The sequence below is a fragment of the Oncorhynchus mykiss genome, chromosome 15, assembly GCF_013265735.2.
Source record: "Oncorhynchus mykiss isolate Arlee chromosome 15, USDA_OmykA_1.1, whole genome shotgun sequence".
NCBI lineage: Eukaryota > Metazoa > Chordata > Actinopteri > Salmoniformes > Salmonidae > Oncorhynchus > Oncorhynchus mykiss.
Window position 1 is genome coordinate 58,827,523 of NC_048579.1, and position 22,884 is coordinate 58,850,406.

General features: G+C 43.0%; 1 protein-coding gene across 13 annotated transcripts in view; it reads left to right on the top strand.

Annotated features, from left to right (window-relative positions):
* Window positions 1-12,509, top strand: part of LOC110490454 (protein phosphatase 1 regulatory subunit 12A) — a 77,590-nt gene extending 65,081 nt beyond the window's left edge. For 9 of the 13 annotated variants that reach the window (XR_005036148.1, XR_005036150.1, XR_005036145.1 and 6 more), the window contains 7 exons: window positions 2,390-2,406; window positions 2,698-2,818; window positions 2,946-3,050; window positions 3,174-3,221; window positions 6,297-6,347; window positions 7,346-7,557; window positions 10,778-10,893. Coding sequence is in view for 4 of the 13 variants with exons in the window: in XM_036944832.1 (XP_036800727.1) it covers window positions 2,390-2,406; window positions 2,698-2,818; window positions 2,946-3,050; window positions 3,174-3,221; window positions 6,297-6,347; window positions 10,778-10,864 (429 nt within the window). In the remaining 9 variants the exon portion in view is untranslated. Of the gene's footprint in view, window positions 1-2,389; window positions 2,407-2,697; window positions 2,819-2,945; window positions 3,051-3,173; window positions 3,222-3,397; window positions 6,233-6,296; window positions 6,348-7,345; window positions 7,558-10,777 lie in introns of those variants that run through there. The other 4 variants (XM_036944832.1, XM_036944835.1, XM_036944834.1 and 1 more) reach the window with 2 other exon arrangements.
* Window positions 12,510-22,884: the final 10,375 nt, after the last annotated feature.

The following is a 22,884-nucleotide window of genomic DNA, read 5'->3' on the forward strand; positions in this document are numbered from 1 at the left end:
GTTATCAGTATAAAAGACACCTGTCCACAACCTCAAACAGTCACACTCCAAACTCCACTATGGCCAAGACCAAAGAGCTGTCAAAGGACAACAGAAACTAAATTGTAGACCTGCACCAGGCTGGGAAGACTGAATCTGCAATAGGTAAGCAGCTTGGTTTGAAGAAATCAACTGTGAGAGCAATTATTAGGAAATGGAAGACATACAAGACCACTGATAATCTCCCTCGATCTGGGGCTCCACGCAAGATCTCACCCCGTGGGGTCAAAATGATCACAAGAACGGTGAGCAAAAATCCCAGAACCACACGGGGGGACCTTGTGAATGACCTGCAGAGAGCTGGGACCAGAAGTAACAAAGCCTACCATCAGTAACACACTACTCCGCCAGGGACTCAAATCCTGCAGTGCCAGACGTGTCCCCCTGCTTAAGCCAGTACATGTCCAGGCCCGTCTGAAGTTTGCTAGAGAGCATTTGGATGAGCCAGAAGAAGATTGGGAGAATGTCAGATGAAACCAAAATATAACTTTTTGGTAAAAACTCAACTCGTTGTGTTTGGAGGACAAAGAATGCTGAGTTGCATCCAAATAACACCATAACTACTGTGAAGAATTGGGGTGGAAACATCATGCTTTGGGGCTGTTTTTCTGCAAAGGGACCAGGACGATTGATCCGTGTAAAGGAAAGAATGAATGGGGCCATGTATCGTGAGATTTTGAGTGAAAACCTCCTTCCATCAGCAAGGGCATTGAAGATGAAACGTGGCTGGGTCTTTCAGCATGACAATGATCCCAAACACACTGCCCGGGCAACGAAAGAGTGGCTTTGTAAGAAGCATTTCAAGGTCCTGGAGTGGCCTAGCCAGTCTCCAGATCTCAACCCCATAGAAAATCTTTGGAGGGAGTTGTTGAAAGTCCGTGTTGCCCAGCAACAGCCCTAAAACATCACTGCTCTAGAGGAGATCTGCATGGAGGAATGGGCCAAAATACCAGCAACAGTGTGTGGAAACCTTGTCAAGATTTACAGAAAACGTTTGACCGCTGTCATTGCCAACAAAGGGTATATAACAAAGTATTGAGAAACGTTTGTTATTGACCCAATACTTATTTTCCACCACCATTTCTAAATAAATTCATTAAAAATCCTACAATGATTTTCTGGATTTTTTTTCCTCATTTTGTCTGTCATAGTTGGTGTACCTATGATGAAAATTACAGGGCTCCTCTTTTTAAGTGAGAGAACTTGCACAATTGGTGGCTGACTAAATACTTTTTTGCCCCACTATAGATGTATATAGATTTTTATATATATATATATATATATATATATATATATGTGTATATATATATGTGTATGTGTGTGTGTGTTTTTTTTTTTAGATATCTCATCAATCTATCTTGGATGCAATTTGAATAGAATTGGAGGGCGCCCGCTCATGCATTGATGTAAAGCAACAAACGATATAGGAGTTTTAAAACGCTGCAATAAAAAATTAAATCTTTCCAATTGAAAAAAATAAGCCAGATGGAGATGTAAATTAAATTGCAGTGTGATGTAGATTTGAATTTGTCAAGATCTGCAAAATATATCACAACCTGAGAGAAGTAGGTTAAAACATACTTTGGTGTTTTTGTTAAGCAGTGTGTTTTTCTTTTCTGGAATTCAACCAGTTGTACATGTCAGTTTTCTTCCCCTTCACCATTTTAATCTCTGTAGCTAAGGTCTTAAAGATGTGCAGACACACAAGTGCTTTTCCTGGCATTTGGGCTTCTTCAGCTTCAGGAAGCCAACAGCAATTTGAACACTGCTGTAGGCTTGGCCCTCTGACCCCCATCCCGCCTGCTCTGAGGCACTCTGCTAGAGCCACGGGAGCTAGGAGAGGCTGGGGTTCAGGGGCAGCCCCTTAAGGCACTGGCAGGCTTGGCAGCCATTCAGGAATGTCGGGGGGCGGGGGGTGGCGGCTGTTGCAGTGCAGAGTGGTCAGGTGCTATGAGAAGGGAGAGAGGCTCGGCACTGAGGGGGTAGACACTGATTGGTCCAACATCTAGCCTTGTCAACTCTTTGCAAGTCAAGGAGGCAGACCTTTGTGAAGCCAAGGAAATGACTAACCTATCAGTACATTTAATTTAGTATTTACAAAAATAATGGACAAAAGAATGTGCTAGGAGAATAGAATGCCACCTTAAACATCCTGTTTTCAGTGTGATGCGGCAAGCATTCCCCAGCAGAACAACCGAAACCCTCAAATGCACTCTAATTGATCATCTACATTCCAGGCACTGCACTTGTCTAGACAACAGGAAAACTGCACTGCTCTGAATCTGTCATGTAGATTTGCTTGATGTAACATCGGGTAAAGACATTAAATCACTTCTGTTTTTCTTTTCAGAGTGACCGACTGTCCAGGTATGTGCCAAATTCAGTTTATTCTTCAGATCTTTCCAAATGGCACCCTATTCCCTATATAGTGCACTACTTTTGACAAGGGCCCATAGGGCTCAGTGCACTACTTTTGACCAATGTGGAGAATAGGGTGCCATTTGGGAATTCTACTACTTAACCTTCACTTGCGGGGCTTGTGCCACTTTGGACCAAATAAACCGTTGACAACCTGGTAGATGGCAGTGTAAATATTAGACATGGTCGATAAGATACTGTAACTGTTGAGCTAAGTATCAATGCTTTTATTCTCTTCAGGAATGAGAGCAGCACTTCCTCTTCCGACCGCTATGACCACTTGGGAAGCCGTGGCTACGGTGAGGGTCGCAGGTCATTCTCAAGCAGGCTGGACCGAGACGATAGCACTGACTACAAGAAGGTACTGGAGCTCCCAGACACTCACCCTCTACCTTAGTTAAAATCACACCAGACTCAATGACAACACCATAGAAATAGTAATACTTCCCTGTGAAGTTAGACTTTTTTCTGACTGTTTTTCCTCTCAGCTTTATGAGCAGATCCTAGCTGAGAATGAGAAGCTGAAGTCCCAGTTACGTGACACAGACCTGCAGCTGAATGACTTGAAGCTACAGCTGGAGAAGGCCACACAGGTGAGGCACTGTGGCCAGGCTGCGCTGTACAGTTGGGAAATTAGCATGTAGCATTAGGATCACTCATTGTGAATAAATAGGACTTCCACGCTAACTGGGTTATCGATGTTGCTTGTGTTACAGAGGCAGGAGCGCTTTGCAGACCGGTCGCAGCTTGAGATGGAGAAAAGGGTAATGATTTATTAAGTGTTATGTTTTTAACTTAATGAATCATTTTGCTCAACAAATGAATGAACTCACAAAAATGAGTTGTATGTATGAAAGGCACGTATAAATACAATTATTGTTATTGGTAATGGTAGTGGTTAACAGCATGGTAATCAATGCCAACTGGTTTATGTCTGAAGGTTACAAGCAGGCCCCAATTTCAGCTGGGTGGTATGGTCTTATAAACACCTGACTACTTTCTCCAGTCTACTGCCTCTCCTGCTGACTGGCTCACCATGCCCATATAGTTGGCTGGGGGCGTGCCACCCCACCCAAGCACGAGCTACCTACCTTCTCTCACGTGTTTTTGAACATTTTTAGCCAGTGTGTGTGTGGTCACTTCTCCAGGGTTGTTCTTTTTGCATAGTGTGTGATGGCGAGTATACATGATGGATTGTTTCAATGGAAATGTTATCTTCTGCATGTGCTTTTTGCCATTTTTCTTGGCAAGTGTTCACTCACATCACCTTAACGACGGACACAAACATATGGGGTCAACTTCACGCCATATCTATTGATTTCAAAATAAAATACATTGTAAACATGAAAAATAAAGTTGAATTGTAAACATTGTATTTTCAAGGACGGGTGAAATAATGGATGTTGAAATCAAAAACCAATCAATTGAAAGCAAAATGTATAGAATTGTATACAAAAATAAGACATGCAACGAAAACGAATGCAAAAAATATTTTTCCGTGAAGCTTTCCCAGTAAACAATCATATTGAAATAGGTTTTGCCTACGCTCTTGCCTGCATGTACTACCTTTTTTTGTTACGCTACTCGTATCTTTGCTTTCACTGCCAGTCTTTTCGATTGCGAGTTTTGGCATTATTTTTCCGGTGAAGGGTGGGGTTTAGAGGGAGGCGTATTGGTCCGCTAGTTTTGGAGTGACGGTTCGTCCCAATCAATGAACATGATAGACAGGCTTTTTTTCTATTGCCTCCTTAAGTAGACAGTCTGACGTCACCTGGTTTTAGCTAACTTACTTCAACCTGTCAGTCACGGGTCAATAATTTACGGATATTAGACTCATGTCGGTCTAATGCATTTAATGACAAACCGTCTCACTACTTAGATAAACATTTACCTGTCGCACAACGTTCGGTGCAGGTGTTGGTAACTAGTTCGGCATACACCTGCGCCGAACGTTGTGCGACAGGTAATTCATATGTTTATCTAAGTAGTAAGACGGTAGGTAGATGGTTTGTTTGTCATAGTTTTGCTCTCGCTTTAACATTATTTGATTACACGTTTTGGTTTTTCTTTTGATGTCTTGTTGGGTTTTTGATTTCAACAGCCATTATTTCAACCGTCCTCAAGTATGTTTACATTCTCAACTTTATTTTAAGTTCACGATTGATTATATTTTACACATATGGCGTGAAATTGTCCCCATAGAAACAGCACCTTAACGACTGACCCAAACATCTCCTTAACGACAACGGGCACATGCAGTTCGCATGGTGGCCAAGAAAAAAACGTTATCCTGAACTCCCAACATATTGCATGAGTGATTTACTCATACCCTATTCTATTGCTTTAGTCTGCTTAAAGTCCATGTTGTCACTGGATTTTTAGATGGCCTTCCCCTGGCATTCCTTAGTCAGCATACCTCCAGACCTTCACAGCTTGGGTCTGCCATTGTATTGTATTGTGCCTGCCAGTATAGCTGACCATTACCCATGTGTCATTTCATTAACTTGTCATGTTTAGATAACCACATCAGGAGAAGATGGGACATGCAGCACTAAACATGTTAGGTCTTTTAGATTAGTCTCCATGGTTCTGGCTTTGACATGCTTCACAGTCGTGTGTGTGTGTACCTCACCCACTCTCCTCTCGCCTCTCTTCATGTTGCTCCTCAACCTGCATCTGTTATCTGACGTTCACACCTCCTCTCCACCGTCACTGGCTATAACTGCAGCTAGGTTTTACTATCAGACCGTGTCAATTTAGATGTAGTCTTTTTTTAGTCTTAAAATACCTTTTTAGGCTTAGTCACATTTTAGCCACATGGTGCTTTTTTTTAAAATAAATAATACGTAGGCTACCTCTAACATTGATTATTGTGGCAGATTGTAACTAATGCCAGCCATAATTAACCATAAGCTATTAAGCCTTGGCTACCGGTTAAACCATTTACAACTGATTTTCTCCCCATCATAAGTGGTTTCTTGAAAAGGGGAGAATTTGAGCTTTCCAGAAATGTCAGAAGTTTTACCGTACTCCTAATATTCAACATAGCATTCGTTTCTCCCACAGGAAAAAAGCAACCACTTGTGTTTGAGCACCGTGGCTCGTCAGCAGGGAAAAGGGGAAAATAGAGGTTCTGATGTGATCAAAGCAAAAATAGCCAACATGAAATTGAGTAAACATTACTGTTTCTAGTTGAGTTTAGTTAAAAGTCAAGTGTTCTGGCACTTGGCTTCACATCAGTTCAAAATATTGACGAGTGATTGAAGTGACCTGGGTAGCTGAGTGGGAGGAGAGCTGGGTAGATCAGCTCAATCAGACTGTGCAACTGAAATGTCAATTCTACAAACAAACAAGTCCAATCCTCAGCATGTATGCATGCAGAATATTTAATGCAGTCCTCTCTTTGGCAGAATTAACGTCTTTCATGTTCCGCGGTCTGCAGCTGATTAAGCTGATCTGTCCAGCTCTCCCACACAGCTCCAGGTGGTCACTTCAGTCACTCGTTGACCTATTGAATTGATGCGAAGCCAGGTGACACGAATGTTGCAGCATTTGCGCCGTGGTCCGCATGCCATGTCAAATTAAATGTACATTTGAGTCACATTTTTGTTGACTAAAATGACAAGTAAATTGTAATAGTTATCGTTTTTCCCCTCGAGTCTCGTTTTAGTCAGGAAAAATAGGGTGTTACAGCCGAGCTGAGGTGTGAGGTAACATAACTGAAGCAGTTTGTGGGAGCCTGTATGCGGTGGTTGTCTTGCGTGTTTTTTTTTTTCTCTATGCTCGTCTCCCTCTTCTTTAAACCCGGGGTTAACATCTGTTTGTCCCCCTCCCTGCAGGAAAGAAGAGCTCTAGAAAGGAAGATCTCTGATATGGAGGAGGAACTTAAGGTACTGTCTCATGTGACTGGGCCCTCGGGATGTATGTAGTTGGCTGTATGGCCCTATTTGTGTGTAGGGCACCAGAAGGTTGTGACTGACATAATTACATATTGCCCCTTTAAGATCAGGAACAGCAGTCAATATTCTGTTGTTAAACACACTGTAAACTTTAGCTGGACCACTACTGTACTAGATTAGTATGCCCTGCTGAAATGTATTGCTGAACAGTTACTATACAGGTTCGCGTTTTTGCACAAAGACTGCTATTTTTCTCTCTGCCACAGGCCCAATGTGAGGAGGGCTGGAGGCAATTCAATGTCCCGTTTTGATCAACTCTGTTGCTGTGAATTATAGCACAGTAGTTATATAACCTAACAATCCTAACCGACAGTCAGCATAGTGCTGTTGTCAGTGTTTGATTTGAGCCCCCAGTATATCCTGTGTGTATTCTGAATGTGTGTGTGCAGTATTTGTCACATTCTGGGATGCTCTATATAATCTATGGTGACGTAACTCATATGCCCTTCTAACTAAGTAGATGTGAGATTGGATGTTTTCAGAAATGGGGCAACAAAATCCATTATGCCAGAGTCAGCAAGTTTTCTTCCTTCTTCCCAGCACTGCCATAATGAAGTGATTATTTCTAGGTCATAGGCAGCCCAGCGACCATATCTGTCTTCCTCTCTCTCTAGTCTACTCTGCTACTGTCGATTGCAATCTCTCCTACATGCCAGCCTGCCTGGAAAGCACTTGTCATTCCTCCAGTTCCAAACTCTGTCCCATTTTTCCTAACAATCTCCTTTTTCTGTTTTGTCTTCTCTTTGCCCCTCTTCTTATCCTCTCTATAATTTGTATTGCCCCCCCCCCTTGTCTTCCATTATTTCTCTCCCTTCTGGTACTCTCCCAACTCCCCCTTTTTTTTCTCTGCCCTCTGCTGGTTTGACCCTTTCTCTCGCTCTTTCTCTCACTCTCTCTCCCCCTCTCTCTGTGTTGTGGTTTTCCTGCAGAACCTCCCAGAGGTAAAGCAGGTTCAGGCCCTGCGTCAGGTCAAGGAGCGGCTGCAGGCAGAGAACAGGGCCCTGGCCCGCGTGGTGGTCAAGCTCTCCCAGTCAGCCTGCAGCCAGCTGCCCCCCTCCGTGGACCTGTAGCCCTGCCCAACCGCTCCCCCTCACCCTCCCTTCTCATGCTCCATTTGTGCTCCGACCTCACCCATAGACAGGCAGGTCGCCCCCCCCCCCCCGCCCAACTACAAGGTTATCTCCTCCCCCCTGAGACTGACTCCCCCTACCTCCCCAGACCTCTCTGGTTTTCATATTGGGGAGTGTGTTTTGACTGGGCACTTTCATTTACAGTACCTATTATAGTTCACAGTAAAGTTAAATGTTATTTTCAGTCAGGCAAGTAACAATTCAGGTGGTAATTTTCATATACGCATATACACTGCTCAAAAAAATAAAGGGAACACTAAAATAAAACATCCTAGTTCTGAATGAATGAAATATTCTTATTAAATACTTTTTTCTTTACATAGTTGAATGTGCTGACAACAATCACACAAATTATCAATGGAAATCAAATTTATCAACCCATGGAGGTCTGGATTTGGAGTCACACTCAAAATTAAAGTGGGAAAACCACACTACAGGCGGATCCAACTTTGATGTAATGTCCTTAAAACAAGTCAAAATGAGGCTCAGTAGTGTGTGTGGCCTCCACGTGCCTGTATGACCTCCCTACAACGCCTGGGCATGCTCCTGATGAGGTGGCAGATGGTCTCCTGATGGATCTCCTCCCAGACCTGGACTAAAGCATGCGCCAACTCCTGGACAGTCTGTGGTGCAACGTGGCATTGATGGATGGAGCGAGACATGATGTCACAGATGTGCTCAATTGGATTCAGGTCTGGGGAACGGGCGGGCCAGTCCATAGCATCAATGCCTTCCTCTTGCAGGAACTGCTGACACACTCCAGCTAGCATTGTCTTGCATTAGGAGGAACCCAGGGCCAACCGCACCAGCATATAGTCTGAGGATCTCATCTCGGTACCTAATGGCAGTCAGGCTACCTCTGGTGAGCACATGGAGGGCTGTGCGGCCCCCCTAAAGAAATGCCACCCCACACCATGACTGACCCACCGCCAAACCGGTCATGCTGGAGGATGTTGCAGGCAGCAGAACGTTCTCCACGGCGTCTCCAGACTCTGTCACGTGCTCAGTGTGAACCTGCTTTCATCTGTGAAGAGCACAGGGCGCCAGTGGCTAATTTGCCAATCTTGGTGTTCTCTGGCAAATGCCAAGCATCCTGCACGGTGTTGGGCTGTAAGCACAACCCCCACCTGTGGACGTCGGGCCCTCATACCACCCCCATGGAGTCTGTTTCTGACCGTTTGAGCAGACACATGCACATTTGTGGCCTGCTGGAGGTCATTTTGCAGGGCTCTGGCAGTGCTCCTCCTTGCACAAAGGCGGAGGTAGCGGTCCTGCTGCTGGGTTGTTGGCCTCCTCCACGTCTCCTGATGTACTGGCCTGTCTCCTGGTAGCGCCTCCATGCTCTGGACACTACGCTGACAGACACAGCAAACCTTCTTGCCACAGCTCGCATTGATGTGCCATCCTGAATGAGCTGCACTACCTGAGCCACTTGTGTGGGTTGTAGACTCCGTCTCATGCTACCACTAGGGTGAAAGCACCGCCAGCATTCAAAAGTGACCAAAACATCAGCCAGGAAGCATAGGAACTGAGAAGTGGTCTGTGGTCACCACCTGCAGAACCACTCCTTTATTGGGGGTGTCTTGCTAATTGCCAATAAATTTCCACCTGTTGTCTATTCCATTTGCACAACAGCATGTGAAATGTATTGTCAATCAGTGTTGCTTCCTAAGTGGACAGTTTGATTTCACAGAAGTGTGATTGACTTGGAGTTACATTGTGTTAAGTGTTCCCTTTATTTTTTTGAGCAGTGTACTTTGTTAGTGCAGCACCTGAAGTTTAAATATTGGACTACATGATTAGATCTTCATGCAGTTGATTTTACTATATATTTTGATGTACTGTAAAGGAGAGTGCCCCATTTTGTACTTTCCCCCCAGTGTGCAGTCTTGAAGTCTTATCAAGGAGTGCCGTTGTTTCGTTCCGCTTGTTTCTGGCTTTGCATGACGTGGCTTTCTTTTTGCGTCAAATGGCGGACTTTTTTTTTTATGGAGGACGAACACATTTCCTTTCCCCTCAGTGTCTCTCTCCAGTCCTACCCCCCATTTCAGTTGACTCTTACAGATGGCATCAACCCAGCTTTGAGACCGGGTCACCCCAATACTGCAGGTTTACACTTGGTCTTATTTAATTTCCCAGTGACCTAGACATATTAATTTGGCTCTTGCTCATGATTTCAATTTCCATTACATGCCATAAGAAGCTCAGGTTGGTTGATTGCCATCTGTAATAAAATGCCTTTATAGTTTTGTGGTGGACAGTTACTTTTTACTCTTGATCTCCCTGGATGTTCAGTTGTTCCAAGAGTGACTGGGCAATCTGCCATGGTTCTTCTGCCCCAGGCAATGCTGTACTGCATGGCTTCAGGAATCTGCTTAGCCCAGTATGGTTTTAGTTGATATTGAGGGAATTACACCTGTAAGGGATAATCTTGTGACTGATTGTGATTAGTAATATTTTAATTTGTCAAACAAACTGGGTTGTATTTCCACAACATTTGGGCATCACACTGAACATTGTGTTGATAAATGGCTAAAGCAGTAAGATATTCCTTATTCAGATACCTAAATGAGTGGCATAGGGCTTTTATTAAGTCATTTTATTCTTTCACTTTCAGACTAAACTCACAAACCGTGACCAAGATGACAGGCAGTGGTGTAGTTATGTTAGTGAATACCGTAACTACTCTCATTGTATTAAGGCAGATGTAGCAATGCAAATATTTTCTAATACCAGTTTGGAAATTTGGTTCAGGGCAGAAATGGGTATTGGGTGGGTATTGACTGTGAGATGGTGTTAGCTTTACACGTGGTAAGTCTACCTCACGAAGACACAGGGAAAAAAACAAACGATTGCAAAGGCATTATTTGATGCTGCAGCAGTTTGTTGCTCATGCATTTTTTTGCCCCTGTATGCTTCAAATAAAGGAGCACTGTTTGTGCTGCCAGGATTTGTGCAGGTTATTTGAAGAGTATGTTTTCCTGGGCGACAGTGGAGCCGCGTCTCCTGTTCTGCATGGCTATTTAGCAGAGACTTTTGACCGGAGCGTGCTTGCTCCATCTCAGCTAAGAAAATAAATGACAAAGGGGGGGAAAAAAATGGTTGACTGTGGCTCGTCAAAGATGCTGATGACACACTCTGCAATTAACGGTTTCTAGAACTGGGCTGGCTGACTGGTAAACCTCAACGTGTCTCTAAGCCCGTTTCCCTCTCTCTTTTGTTCTCTTCCAGACGCTACCAGACTTGAAAGCAGACAACCAGAGACTAAAGGATGAGAACGGAGCTCTTATTCGAGTCATTAGCAAGCTTTCCAAGTAGAACATACATCCCCCCCCCCCCCCCCCCCCGGCCCTCCTCCTCCGCCCGCCCACTCCTCCATGGCAGTGACTAATGGACTTGCAACTTTTAGGTATTAATTGCAAGAGACATCAGCATCAAGAAGACTCCTTCTCCCCTCAGCCCTCCTATCCCTCTCTCCTCTACCACCACATCCTCCATGTCCTCCCTCTCTCCATTAGGTTATTCTACACTTCAACCTGTGGCTGCTCTCCAGATAGAACCACTGAGTTTACCTTAGCAGAGGATAGGGGTTGTGAACGGCATGTATAAGCGTTTGCGGGCGGGGAAGCCTCAACTATTTAACCAATAAGCCTTAGTTGTACATAAAACACTTGTATCGATCTCTCGGCTGTCACAGAAGGACAGTTATTTCACACCTGATTTTATTTGTGCCACAAACTCTTATTTGATCTTTTTGTTTCCATTTCCTGTTTGTTTCTCGACCTACATACAAAGGTTGTGCGATGTGTAGTTGTCCTGTTCTTTCTGACCCCCTCTCCCCCAGAAGTCCTCCCCCTGTTTTTGGATGCTCTGTCTCACAGCAGAAGACTTCCCAGTGGTACCCCCTGTCTTAGTGCATGCAACCCCTCCCCCCGACACACACCACACAAGCACACGCGCACACACCTCTATCCACGCCACTCACCCCCTTTCCATTTCTGTTCCTTTGTGTGTCTCCCTCAGAGGTAAATGGAATTATCGCTTTACAGAACAGGTGGACTTGGTGGAATTTAAGCTTTCACTGTATGTGCAATATGCATTTATTTCTAATAAAAATGCTTTAATGATGAGTCCATCACTAGTAGGATTTTCACTCCTCCATCTTTCCATCGCTCACCCCTTTCACCGACCCTCTCCCCTCTTTTCTTTAAGGTTGTAGTGTAGGCGTTGGTTTATACTCTGTATTTCTCACTTCGTTTTAGCAGGTACTGAGTGATGCTGTATATACCTGTATGTATCGTTTGAGACCAGCACATGGCATGCATTTATGATTCCCGTCTGTTACTATTAAAAATATACAAACTCCAGAGGACAAAAAAAGTGTGTTTTTAACTATTTTCTTCATTTATAGTCTGAAGACATTGGATTACAATCGGGCCTCTCTCTCTTAAAGGGAATGGCTGGCAGTGTTCAGTGCTTTGTCTTTCCAGTTTTAAGTGTTCACGGTAATTGAGATACGAATAATATAATTGCTTCACTACATTTCACACATTGTATTCAGTATCTTTGGACGAGTGCTGTTCATTTTTTATTTCAGTTTAAGCCGTAGTATTAGCCAAGGTGTTGTCACTAAAAGATCTTAGGTATTGCTAACCCAGTCTTTTTTACAATGTCTACATGCACTGTCAATGCCATGTGAGGAGTATTTCATGTCAGCCACCATCAAAGTCCCTGCATCAAACACATTTTATGCATTTCAGTGGCCTTTTTAAGGATACTGTAGCAAAGAAAACGTTGCTGTAGTTGGACTGTTGGCCATCTCCTCTTTTGGTTTACATTTTTGCTGTTTTTCCTTTTTAAATTTCCCATCTTGTAAAATAGGCGTGTGGCTTCATACATGCGAGCTGTGCTGTGACTACCAACCACTGAAGAGTTCATTCAAAATAAACTTGTACATTGTGAAGCCCTTGTTGCTTATTTTATTGTCATTCATTACATTGTGCACTTGAAGGTGACTTTATAGCCCTTCAGGGATGCTAACCAGTCACTGGTCTGTGAATAGTTTGTCTTGACCTCTTTCTGCAGCGATACCTCATTAGCACAGCAGAATCATGCTACGAGAATGGTTTTTGGGGTTATCTCAGCTGTGTTATAGACGTCCCCAACTCCCAACCACTGGCTAAAGCTGTGAAAGATGTTGATGTCTCAACTACCTGTATTTTATTTAGGACAAACGAGTGTACATGTTTTTAGAAATGATGAGGTCTACTCATTCATGTCTCCCAATAATGTTCAAGTTTGTTTTAACCCACATAGAATGGAAACACCCAGCTCAGCCGGGGAGAGCCCAACAACCATGCTCCTCTAGGCCTACATCCACCACCTCAGGTCAGTTTGTTTCACCTGCAATAACAGGGATGTGATTTAGATCCATGTCAACCATGGGTTAGTTTCTCCTGGCCCATAGATTACTTTCAGAGGGGGGAACAATCTAACCTCGTCCCCAGGGCTGTTACGCAAATAATCGTGGCATAGCAACGATTCAAAGTGGGAGTGACTACACTGAGTGAAATATTTAATTGAATGTTTGCGAATCACACGATTGTGAGGCACGGGGAGGGTTAGGGGTGTGATTTGTTGCTGTCAAATAAATGTAAGTACATAAAGTATTTGCCTTCCACAGCACTGTATCACAGCACAGTATTTAAGAACAAATTGTAGCCCCAGGAAGGCTTTACTGTGATCTCTGTAGGCGATGCTGGCAGCAGCCAAGGCGGTCAGACCTAACCTGTATGTGATAGTCTGGTCAGAGGCGATGCCGGGGAACCCCCCCCTCCTTTTTGCCAAGATAACAGCCTGCAAGTTGTCAGAAGTGCTCCACAGGTATATTGGCCCATGTTGAATCTGATGCTTCCCACAGTTGTCAAGTTGGCTGGATGTCCTTTGGGTGGTGAACCTTTCTTCATACACACGGGAAACAGTTGAGGGTTAAAAACCTAGCTGTGTTGCAGTTCTTGACATGTACCTGGCATACCTATCATACCTTGTTCAAAGGCACTTAAAGCGGGTGTTCTTAATGTTTTGTATATTAAGTGTATATTATCACCAGACTACCTTTGCACATTCATTTAAATATAAATAGATTTTGTTTCTACATTTCCCAACACCCCTTTTATTGGGCCAATTCCCACCATTAACCTGTTTGTTGCCTGGTAATTGACACGTCACCCTCCGCTCTGTCGTTTTCCTATTTACTCTCTCTTGTCCAGCCTGTACCCCTTCGCTCTCCCTCGCCTCCTCTCTTGTCCAGCCTGTACCCCTTCTCTCTCCCTTGCATCCTCTCGTCTCATATCTATATCCTCTTCTTTTCATCTCTCTCTCCAATCTCACTCTTCCTCCATTCCCCAACATTGCCCATGTTGCATTGTTGTCCCTGGCCTGTGTGTGTGTGTGGTGTGGCTGTATGTAGTACATGCTGGACAGAACTCGCTAGCTGAAGCCGGACCTGTATATAGTGGCTGAGCTGTTCACAGGCAGCAAGGAGCTGGACAGATCTGGGACCAGACTCCATAATCTGTTAGAAATGGGGAAAATAAATGTTCACTTTCTGTTTTCCTTCAACATGTGACATGGATATGCGTTTGTGAAGGTGGGTGTTGCCTTAGTTAATGGTATGAAATGCCACAGGAAATTAAATGAATCTGCAATTGATTGTCTCTTGGCTAAAATTACCTTGGTGTTAATGTGAACTATGAATAAATTGACAGATTCATTCAGGTTGAGTTTTCTTATTAAAGACTGCAATGACCACATTGGCTACAACCATTTGCTTATTTTATCTAGTTGCTACAATAATAATATCCTCGCTCTCTCGCGCTCACCCTCTCTCGGCTCCTCGGGGACTGTCACGTGGAGGGCAGGCTGGTCTACACATTTGGTGGAGAGCCTGTGGGCTCGTTCGTTCAGCCTCAGACGTCTAGTGCCCTCTATCGCCCACGCCATGTTCCTGGATGTTATCCATGACAACGATATGATCCAATTCACAAACCTATCAATTTAATGCCTTGTAACCCCTACTGCCTCTGATCTGGTGGAATCACTAAACACATACTGTATTTGTGAATGTTGGAGTGTGCCCCTGTCTGTCTGTAAATTAAAAGGTTTTTTTAAATGGTATCTGGTTTGCTTAATGTGAGGATTTTGATCTATTACTTTTACTGAAGTATAACAATTTTAGTATTTTTTTCCACCACTACTTAAGTACTTTTTTTTTTTTATCATTCAAAAAGAGGTGGTGGTTCTGGAGGATAGGACTGTGGAGTGGATCAGATCTCTGGGTCAAACCAGAAAGACAGGAACTGCATCAACAGTCTGCCTAAGCACACAGAGATCAGAGAACACATCCAGGTCACATGAGAACAGCACCATAGAATTACAACTGTACATCCCAGCTATGGTTACAGGTGTGTCTCTGTATATGCCTGGCATGTGATTGTACACAATGGGCTTGTACACAATGGCCAATTGAATTAAAGGCATGAGAACACGGGGATTACTGTGTGATAACTCAGGGCTGTTCTAAGACCTGAGGTTTGTGCTTGGGTCACTTCAGTCTAAACACATGTACATGAGTTATATTCCTTTTGTAAGGCACGGCTAGTACCATTTTTTTTCCCCCCTACTGGAACTGTCCAGCTACATGACAGCAGGATTGTGAAGCAGGCTGATGTCACTGGTAAGGGTCGCAGTGAATTGTAAGCATATTACACTTGAACAGCTCACTGGTGGTGTGACTACTGTTCAGGTAAGTAAGAATACAATGTCCTATTTATTGTCCCAGGTGTCCTATGTATCAAATGTCTCAGAGTAGGAGTGTCCCCTGTGTCCATATAATATGATCTAAACGGGTCCTAAATCAGCACTTCTATTCTAAGACAAATGATACACATGGCCTGTAGGTTACAAGTCATGGCTCATCCTATGTAACTATTGCTGTACACTCATTTTCTATTAATTTACTGTCTATACACATTACACACCATAAATACACTGAGTATACCAAACAGATGTATATACAGTACCAGTCAAAAGTTTGGTCACCTACTACATTGTAGAATAATAGTGAAGACATCAAAACTACTAAATAACATTCAATCATGCAGTAACAAAAAAAGTGTTAAGCAAGTATATTTTATATTTGAGATTCTTCAAAGTAGCTGCCCTTTGCCTTGACAGCTTTGCACATACTGCATTCTCTCAACCAGCTTCATGAGGTAGTCACCTGGAATGCATTTGTGGAATTTCTTTCCGTTTGAGCCAATCAGTTGTGTTGTGACAAGGTAGGGGTGATAAACAAAATATAGCCCTATTTGGTAAAAGACCAAGTCCTTATTATGGCAAGATCAGCTCAGATAAGCAAAGAGAAACGACAGTCCGTCATTACTTTAAGACATGAATGTCATTCAATACGGAAAATTTCAATAACTTTGAAAGTTTCTTCAAAAACCATCAAGCGCTATGATGAAACTGGCTCTCATGAGGACCGCCACAGGAAAGGAAGACCCAGAGTTACCTCTGCTGCAGAGGATAAGTTCATTAGTTACCAGCCTCAAATTGCAGCCCAAATAAATGCTTCACAGAGTTCAAGTAACAGACATCTCAACATCAACTGTTCAGAGGACACTGTGAATCAGGCCTTCATGGTTGAATTGCTGCAAAGAAACAACTAAAGGACACCAGTAAGAAGCCTAAAAACACGAGCAATTGACATTAGTCTGGTGGGGAGTAGGTGAATGGATGATCTCACATGTGTAGTTCCCACTGTGAAGCATGGAAGAAGAGGTGTGATGGTGTAGGGGTGCTTTGCTGGTGACACCGTCAGTGATTTATTTGGAGTTCAAGGCACACTTAACCAGCATGGCTACCACAGGATTCTGAGTGATAGTTCAACTAAGCGCAAACCAGGCATATCATTTGTTTTTCAACAAGACAATGACCCAACCCAGGCTGTGTAAGGGCTATATGACCAAGAAGGAGAGTGATGGAGTGCTGCATCAAATGTCTTGGCCTCCGCAATCACCCGACCTCAACCCAGTTGAGATGGTTTGGGATGAGATGGATCGCAGAGTGAAGAAAAAGCAGCCAACAAGTGCTAAGCATGTGGGAACTCCAAGACTGTTGGAAAAATATTCCAGGTGAAGCTGGTTGAGAGAATGTTGATTGTGCAAAGCTGTCATCAAGGCAAAGGGTGGCTACTTTGAAGAATATAAAATCGAAAATATATTTTAATTTAACACTTTTGATTACTACATGATTCCATATGTGTTATTTCATAGTTTTGATGTCTTCACATCACTGTGTCCAAACTTTTGACTGGTCCTGTATATATATTCCAGACACTGATATTACTCGTTCTGATATTTCTTTAAAAACTTTTGGGATTATGTTTGTATAAGCATTTTGCTGCACCTGTGATAACATCTGCAAATCTGTGTATGTGACCAATAAACTTTTATCTTATTTGAAGTACAATTTACAAACTGTAGTTTACAGATGTACTGATGGACATAGTCTGTAACCCATGTTGTCCTGGACCCCAAGGAGGAGACACCTCATTCACTTCTGTAATCACTACAAGACAGGTTGTGTGCCTGACACCAACTCACCAGCCATACTCACTACTCCCCGTGCAGTGCACTTACTCAACATTATTATTTTACTTGGTTGATGGTTGTTTTTGTGATGAATCTCAGCCCATACAATATCTGACCTATGCATTGCAGACATAGGGCCTATTCATTCACATAAGTAGCTACCATAAGACTTGGCTGTCTTCTACTGGTAAATTGGTCATCTACCTCCTCACCAAGCAGTAGACTTTTACAAACCTAACAAACCTAACCTCATCACACACAATCTCTGCATCTGTGTTGTATTGATTATGTACTGTATACACTGAGTGTATAAAACATTAACACCTGCTCTCTCCATGACGTAGCTTTCACCAGGTCAGCCTATGATCCTTTATTGATGTCAGTTGTTAAATCCACTTTAGTCAGTATAGATCAAGGGGAGGGGATAGGTTAAAAATATATATTTTTAATCCTTGAGATAATTTAAACATGGATTGTGTACAGTGTGTACCATTCATAGGGTGAATGGGCAGGACAAAAGATTGAAGTGCCCTTGGTGTCAGGCACACTGGTTTGAGTGAGTGTGTCAAGAACTGCAGCGCTGTTGGGTTTTTCACGCTCAACAGTTTCCTATTTATCAAGAATGGTCCACCACCCAAAGGACATCCAGCCAACTTGACGCAATTGGAGTCAAAAAGGGCCAGCATCCCTGTGGAATGCTTTTGACACCTTGTTGAGTCCATGTCCGGATGAATTGAGACTGTTCTGAGGGCAAAAGGGTGCAACTCAATATTAGGAAGGTGTTCCTAATGTATTGTACACTGTGCATTTAGACTGGAGGTAAGTGACTATAAACAAATACTGATCTGCAGTTAAATGATATGTCTCGTGTTGTCCCTCCATGTGGGTAAGTGGTTCCAGGCTATGTTCACATATCCCTTGTACATCACTCGTTACCTGGTGCCATGCTACTCTGGCTCCATCATTGTTGGGGCCTATACCACCACCTTGGATATTGTGTTCAATCAAATGTAAAACTGGGTTTAATAACAACTTGCTATTCCTATTGAAAAATAAAATTGAAAAATCTGAATTTGTCAATGAGACAAGTCGTGACCAGAGTACAAAAATACTGCTGTTCTAAACTAATTGGCAGTCCTTCAGTTTGTAATATTTGTGTGTTAAGCTTTATCCAGACTAGTTCCACTCTGGTGAAGCAGTTAGCTCTGGGCTCAGTACAGATGTTTTTTGTGGGCCTGCACCTGGCCCTGCCCCCCCTCGCACCCACTAGCAACGGGAAGGTTGCAAGTTCAAACCCCCGAGCTGACAAGGTACAAATCTGTCGTTCTGCCCCTGAACAGGCAGTTAACCCACTGTTCCTAGGCCATCATTGAAAATAAGAATTTGTTCTTAACTGACTTGCCTAGTTAAATAAAGGTACAATTCAAATATCACCAGAGCAGTGATGTGTTTCACTGGCTTCAGGTAAGGTTTCAATTCAATCAAGTTCAATTTAAATCCAATTCATTACAACTTTATTTTTGCCCTTCTGGGTATGGAAAATCCCCCTCTCTGTACTGTTACAGAGATATAGATACATCCACATAATGTTGCTCCCTTTCTTTCTCTTTCAGTTACTAGTTGGCTGATGAGGTTTCCCTCATTTTGAAGCCGGGATCTTCCATTGCTGGGGCGGGGAGGTCTGTTTCTGGTGACAGGAAGATCAGTTATGTCTCACACTCTCAGCTCTCACATATAAAGTTTCCATGTGCATGGAGAATAAAACTACTCATATAAAGTAAGAAACTCCAGTGCACTTATGATTTTGGATGCTGCTAAACAATTGAATGGATCTCACATAAATGTTTGTCAATAGACTGTCAGGGTTACACAGATGATTGCTTGAATTGATCTAACAGCTTATTTCCACATGAACTTCATCCTGGCCTGAGATGTGGCCTGAACCCCAACCTGCATTGTCGGGGGACTTGACACTCGTTAAAACTGCAGTGAGGTAGTGTGGTGGTGGCTGCAGTGCATCCAATCCTACTGCAACATGGTGCCTGACAGTGTCAACCTTCTCATGTTCCCTGTGTTCAGGATGTACCCCACAAACATGTCCGAGCCACAGCCTGCCGGAGCCTGGGTACACTCACACTCACACATTTTTAGACAGGACATTTGGAAATGTTTTATTATTCAATTTGACTTGTCTTTATTGACTGTACATATCAAAGTGGATTTGCAATGTCACCACTGCAGATCCAGCCCCTGTATGATGTCATCCATGAAGCGATAACGCATCACATGCAGGGGCTGGAGTTCAGGGAGAGGAACGCTGGACCACAGACAGACCGCAACATGACAGATGAAGGCACACAGTGCAGTAGCTACATATGCGGACACCGAGGTCTGGACTAAAAATGTAATTTAAATCATATATATTTTGGACTCAACCTACTGCTGAGAGTTAGAATGGTAGAATACACAAGGTGCAGTTTTGAAACTTGGTTGTGCATCAGTAGTTTCCCTCTTGCTATATGTGACTCACTGACAGTCACTCAATTAGCCCATGTCAGTTAACAGTTTTGGTCAAATAGTCTCGCCAGCTATCTAAATTTGAAGTAATCATGGCTGAATTACCGACTGGGTACACTGGGCACGTACCCGGGGCCCTGACCTCTAGGGGGCCCCGTTGATTTTCTTAGTCACTCTCATTCAGATATCATATTAACATTTAGCTCATTAAATTACATACGTGATGGACAGGCAAGTGTAGCCTATGAAGCAAGACACAACAATTTTACAAGTGGAGAGAGAGGGTTGAGTTGGAGGCTTGAAGCGCTGGGCATCTTGTTATGACATGCATTATCTTAATTGGGTCCACAGTATTATAACTAGGAGGAGCGGATTTTATGGAGGAACTTTGAATGTCCTTTGAGCTAGCTAGCTAAAAAGCTTGTGTGTAAAGAGCGGCACCAGAATTTAAAAACACATCTTACGATTTTGTAGTAAATAAATCCAACGTGAAAGGTGATAACTAGGCCTATAGTATCCTTAACTAGCATTGAAAAAAGTTAATCCATTCTTCTCTCACCAAATAAGGGGGGGGGGGGGGGCTAGGAAAAAAATGCTTGGAACATTAAAAAAAAAACGTTATTAACCGGTTCCCATGTTTTAAAAAGAATGGTTCTGTTCCGGAACCGTATGAACCACTTTCGTTTCCGTTTCTGTTCATTGAAAATGTTTATTATTTTATGGTTTTTGGTTCTGTTCCCGGAACCGGTTCCAACCCCTGATTGTTTAACTAATAGGCTACGTGTTTTTAGATCGAATGAGGTGAATGAAACTACAGCAACCAATGTGATAATGGTTGGGCTAATTTCTGCTTGTTTTTTTCTGTTCTCCAAATAGCATTTTAGAGTTTTCAATAGTCTAGATTTGCTGTAAATGAGCTTCAACTTCCTTAAAATTCTTAAACACAAACACTTTTTGTTCTTCTATCCTCATGAGGACCTAAAATGTATTTCCATTCAAAATCCTATTTTCCTTTAACCCCTAACCCTAGACCAAACCCTAACTCCTAAACCTAACAACTAATCGATTACCCTAACATAGTTATAACCCTAATCCTAACCTTAACTCTTAAACTCAGAATAGCCTTTGTCCTCATGTGGACGTAGGAAAGGATTTTCCTTGTTTTACTATCCTAACTTTGTGGGATTTTAGATCCCCACAAGGATAGAAGAACGAAGAAGTATTTAGACCCTTGGATTCCCCCCCCCCCCCCCCCCCCCCCCCCCCACATTTTGTTACTTTACAGCCTTATTCTAAAGTGGATTAAAACATAATAATCCTCAGTAATCTACACACAATATCCCATAATGACAAAGTAAAAACAGTTTTTTCAACTTTTGGTAAATGTATTCAAAATAAAAAACAGATACCTTATTTACACCCTTTGCCATGAGAGTTGAAATTGAGCTCAGGTGCTTACTGTTTCCATTGATCATCTTTGAGATGTTTCTACAACTTGATTGGAGTCCGCCTGTGGTACATTCACTTGATTGTACCTGACTTGGAAAGGCACACACCTGTCTATATAATGTCCCACTGTTGACAGTGCATGTCAGAGCAAAAACCAAGCCACGAGGTCGAAGGAATTGTCCGTAGAGACAGGGTTGTGTCGAGGTACAGATCTGGAGAAGGGTACAAAAAATGTAATTGAAGGTCCGCAAGAACACAATAACCTCCATCATTCTTAAATGGAAGAAGTTTGGAACCACCAAGACTTTTCCTAGAGCTGGCCGCTCGGCCAAACTGAGCAATCGGGGGAGAAGGGACTTGGTCAGGGAGGTGACCAAGAACTTGATAGTCACTCTGACAGAGCTCTAGAGTTCCTCTGTGGTGATGGGAGAACCTTCCAGAAGGATAACCATCTCTGCAACACTCCACCAATCAGGCCTTTATAGTAGAGTGGCCAGACGGAAGCCACTCCTCAGTAAAAAGGTACATGACAGCCCACTTGGAGTTTGCCAAAAGCAACCTAAAGACTCTAAGACCATGATAAACAAGATTCCCTGGTCTGATGAAACCAAGACTGAACTCTTTGGCCTGAATGCCAAGAGTCACTTCCAGAGAGAACCTGGCTCCATCCCTACGGTGAGGCATGGTTGCGGCAGCATCATGCTGTGGGGATGTTTTTCAATGGCAAGGAAAGATGAACAGAGCAAAGTACAGAGAGATCCTTGATGAAATCCTGCTCCAGAGCGCTCAGGAGGTTCACATTCCAACAGGACAACGACCCTCTCAGCCAAGACAACACAGGAGTGGCTTCGGAACAAGTCTCTGAATGTCCTTGAGTGACCTAGCCAGAGCCCGGACTTGAACCCAATTGAACATCTCTGTAGAGACCTGAAAATAGCTGTGTAGCAACGCTCCCCATCCAACCTGACAGAGCTTAAGAGGATCAGCAGAGAAGAATGGGAGAAAGTCCCCAAATAAAGGTGTGCCATGCTTGTAGCGTCATTAACAAGAAGACTTGAGGCTGTAATCGCTGTTCAAGGTGCTTCAACAAAGTACTGAGTAAAGGGTCTGAATACTTATGTAAATGTGATATTTCTATATATATTTTTTTTATGAATGAGCAAAAATGTCTAAGAACATGTGGTTGCTTTGTTATTATGGGTTAATGTGTGTAGATTGTTGAGAGAGAAAAACACTTATCAATTTTAGATTAAGGCTGTAACATAACAAAATGTGGAAAAAGTCAAGGGGTCTGAATACTTTCCAAAGTCTTTTTTATTCACTTAATTAAGAGTGTTTCATTTACAGAATCAGGTTTGATCAGCTATTTTTTTCCTTCTCTTGGCTTGGTTGTCTTTCCCCTCCAGGGTTTAATTTTGAGGCCAAGTCGAATGATGACTCTGGGTTTGTCTATTGAGGAAATTGTTTTAGCTGTGGGGCGTGGATGGACAAGACGGGAGAGAGTGACACAGCTCATAACAAAGGAATCCCAGCTACACCTAGGTACAGTTGCTTTGCCCTTTGCTCAAGACAAGACAAGATATGATAAAATAGGATGTACTTTACTGTCCATTAACCCTAATTGCACTAACAGGGGTCTAAAATGTCAAAAAATGTTGGGACATTGTCAAGCAACTAGTTACAGACATAAAAACACAATTTACGATGTTTCCGTGTTAA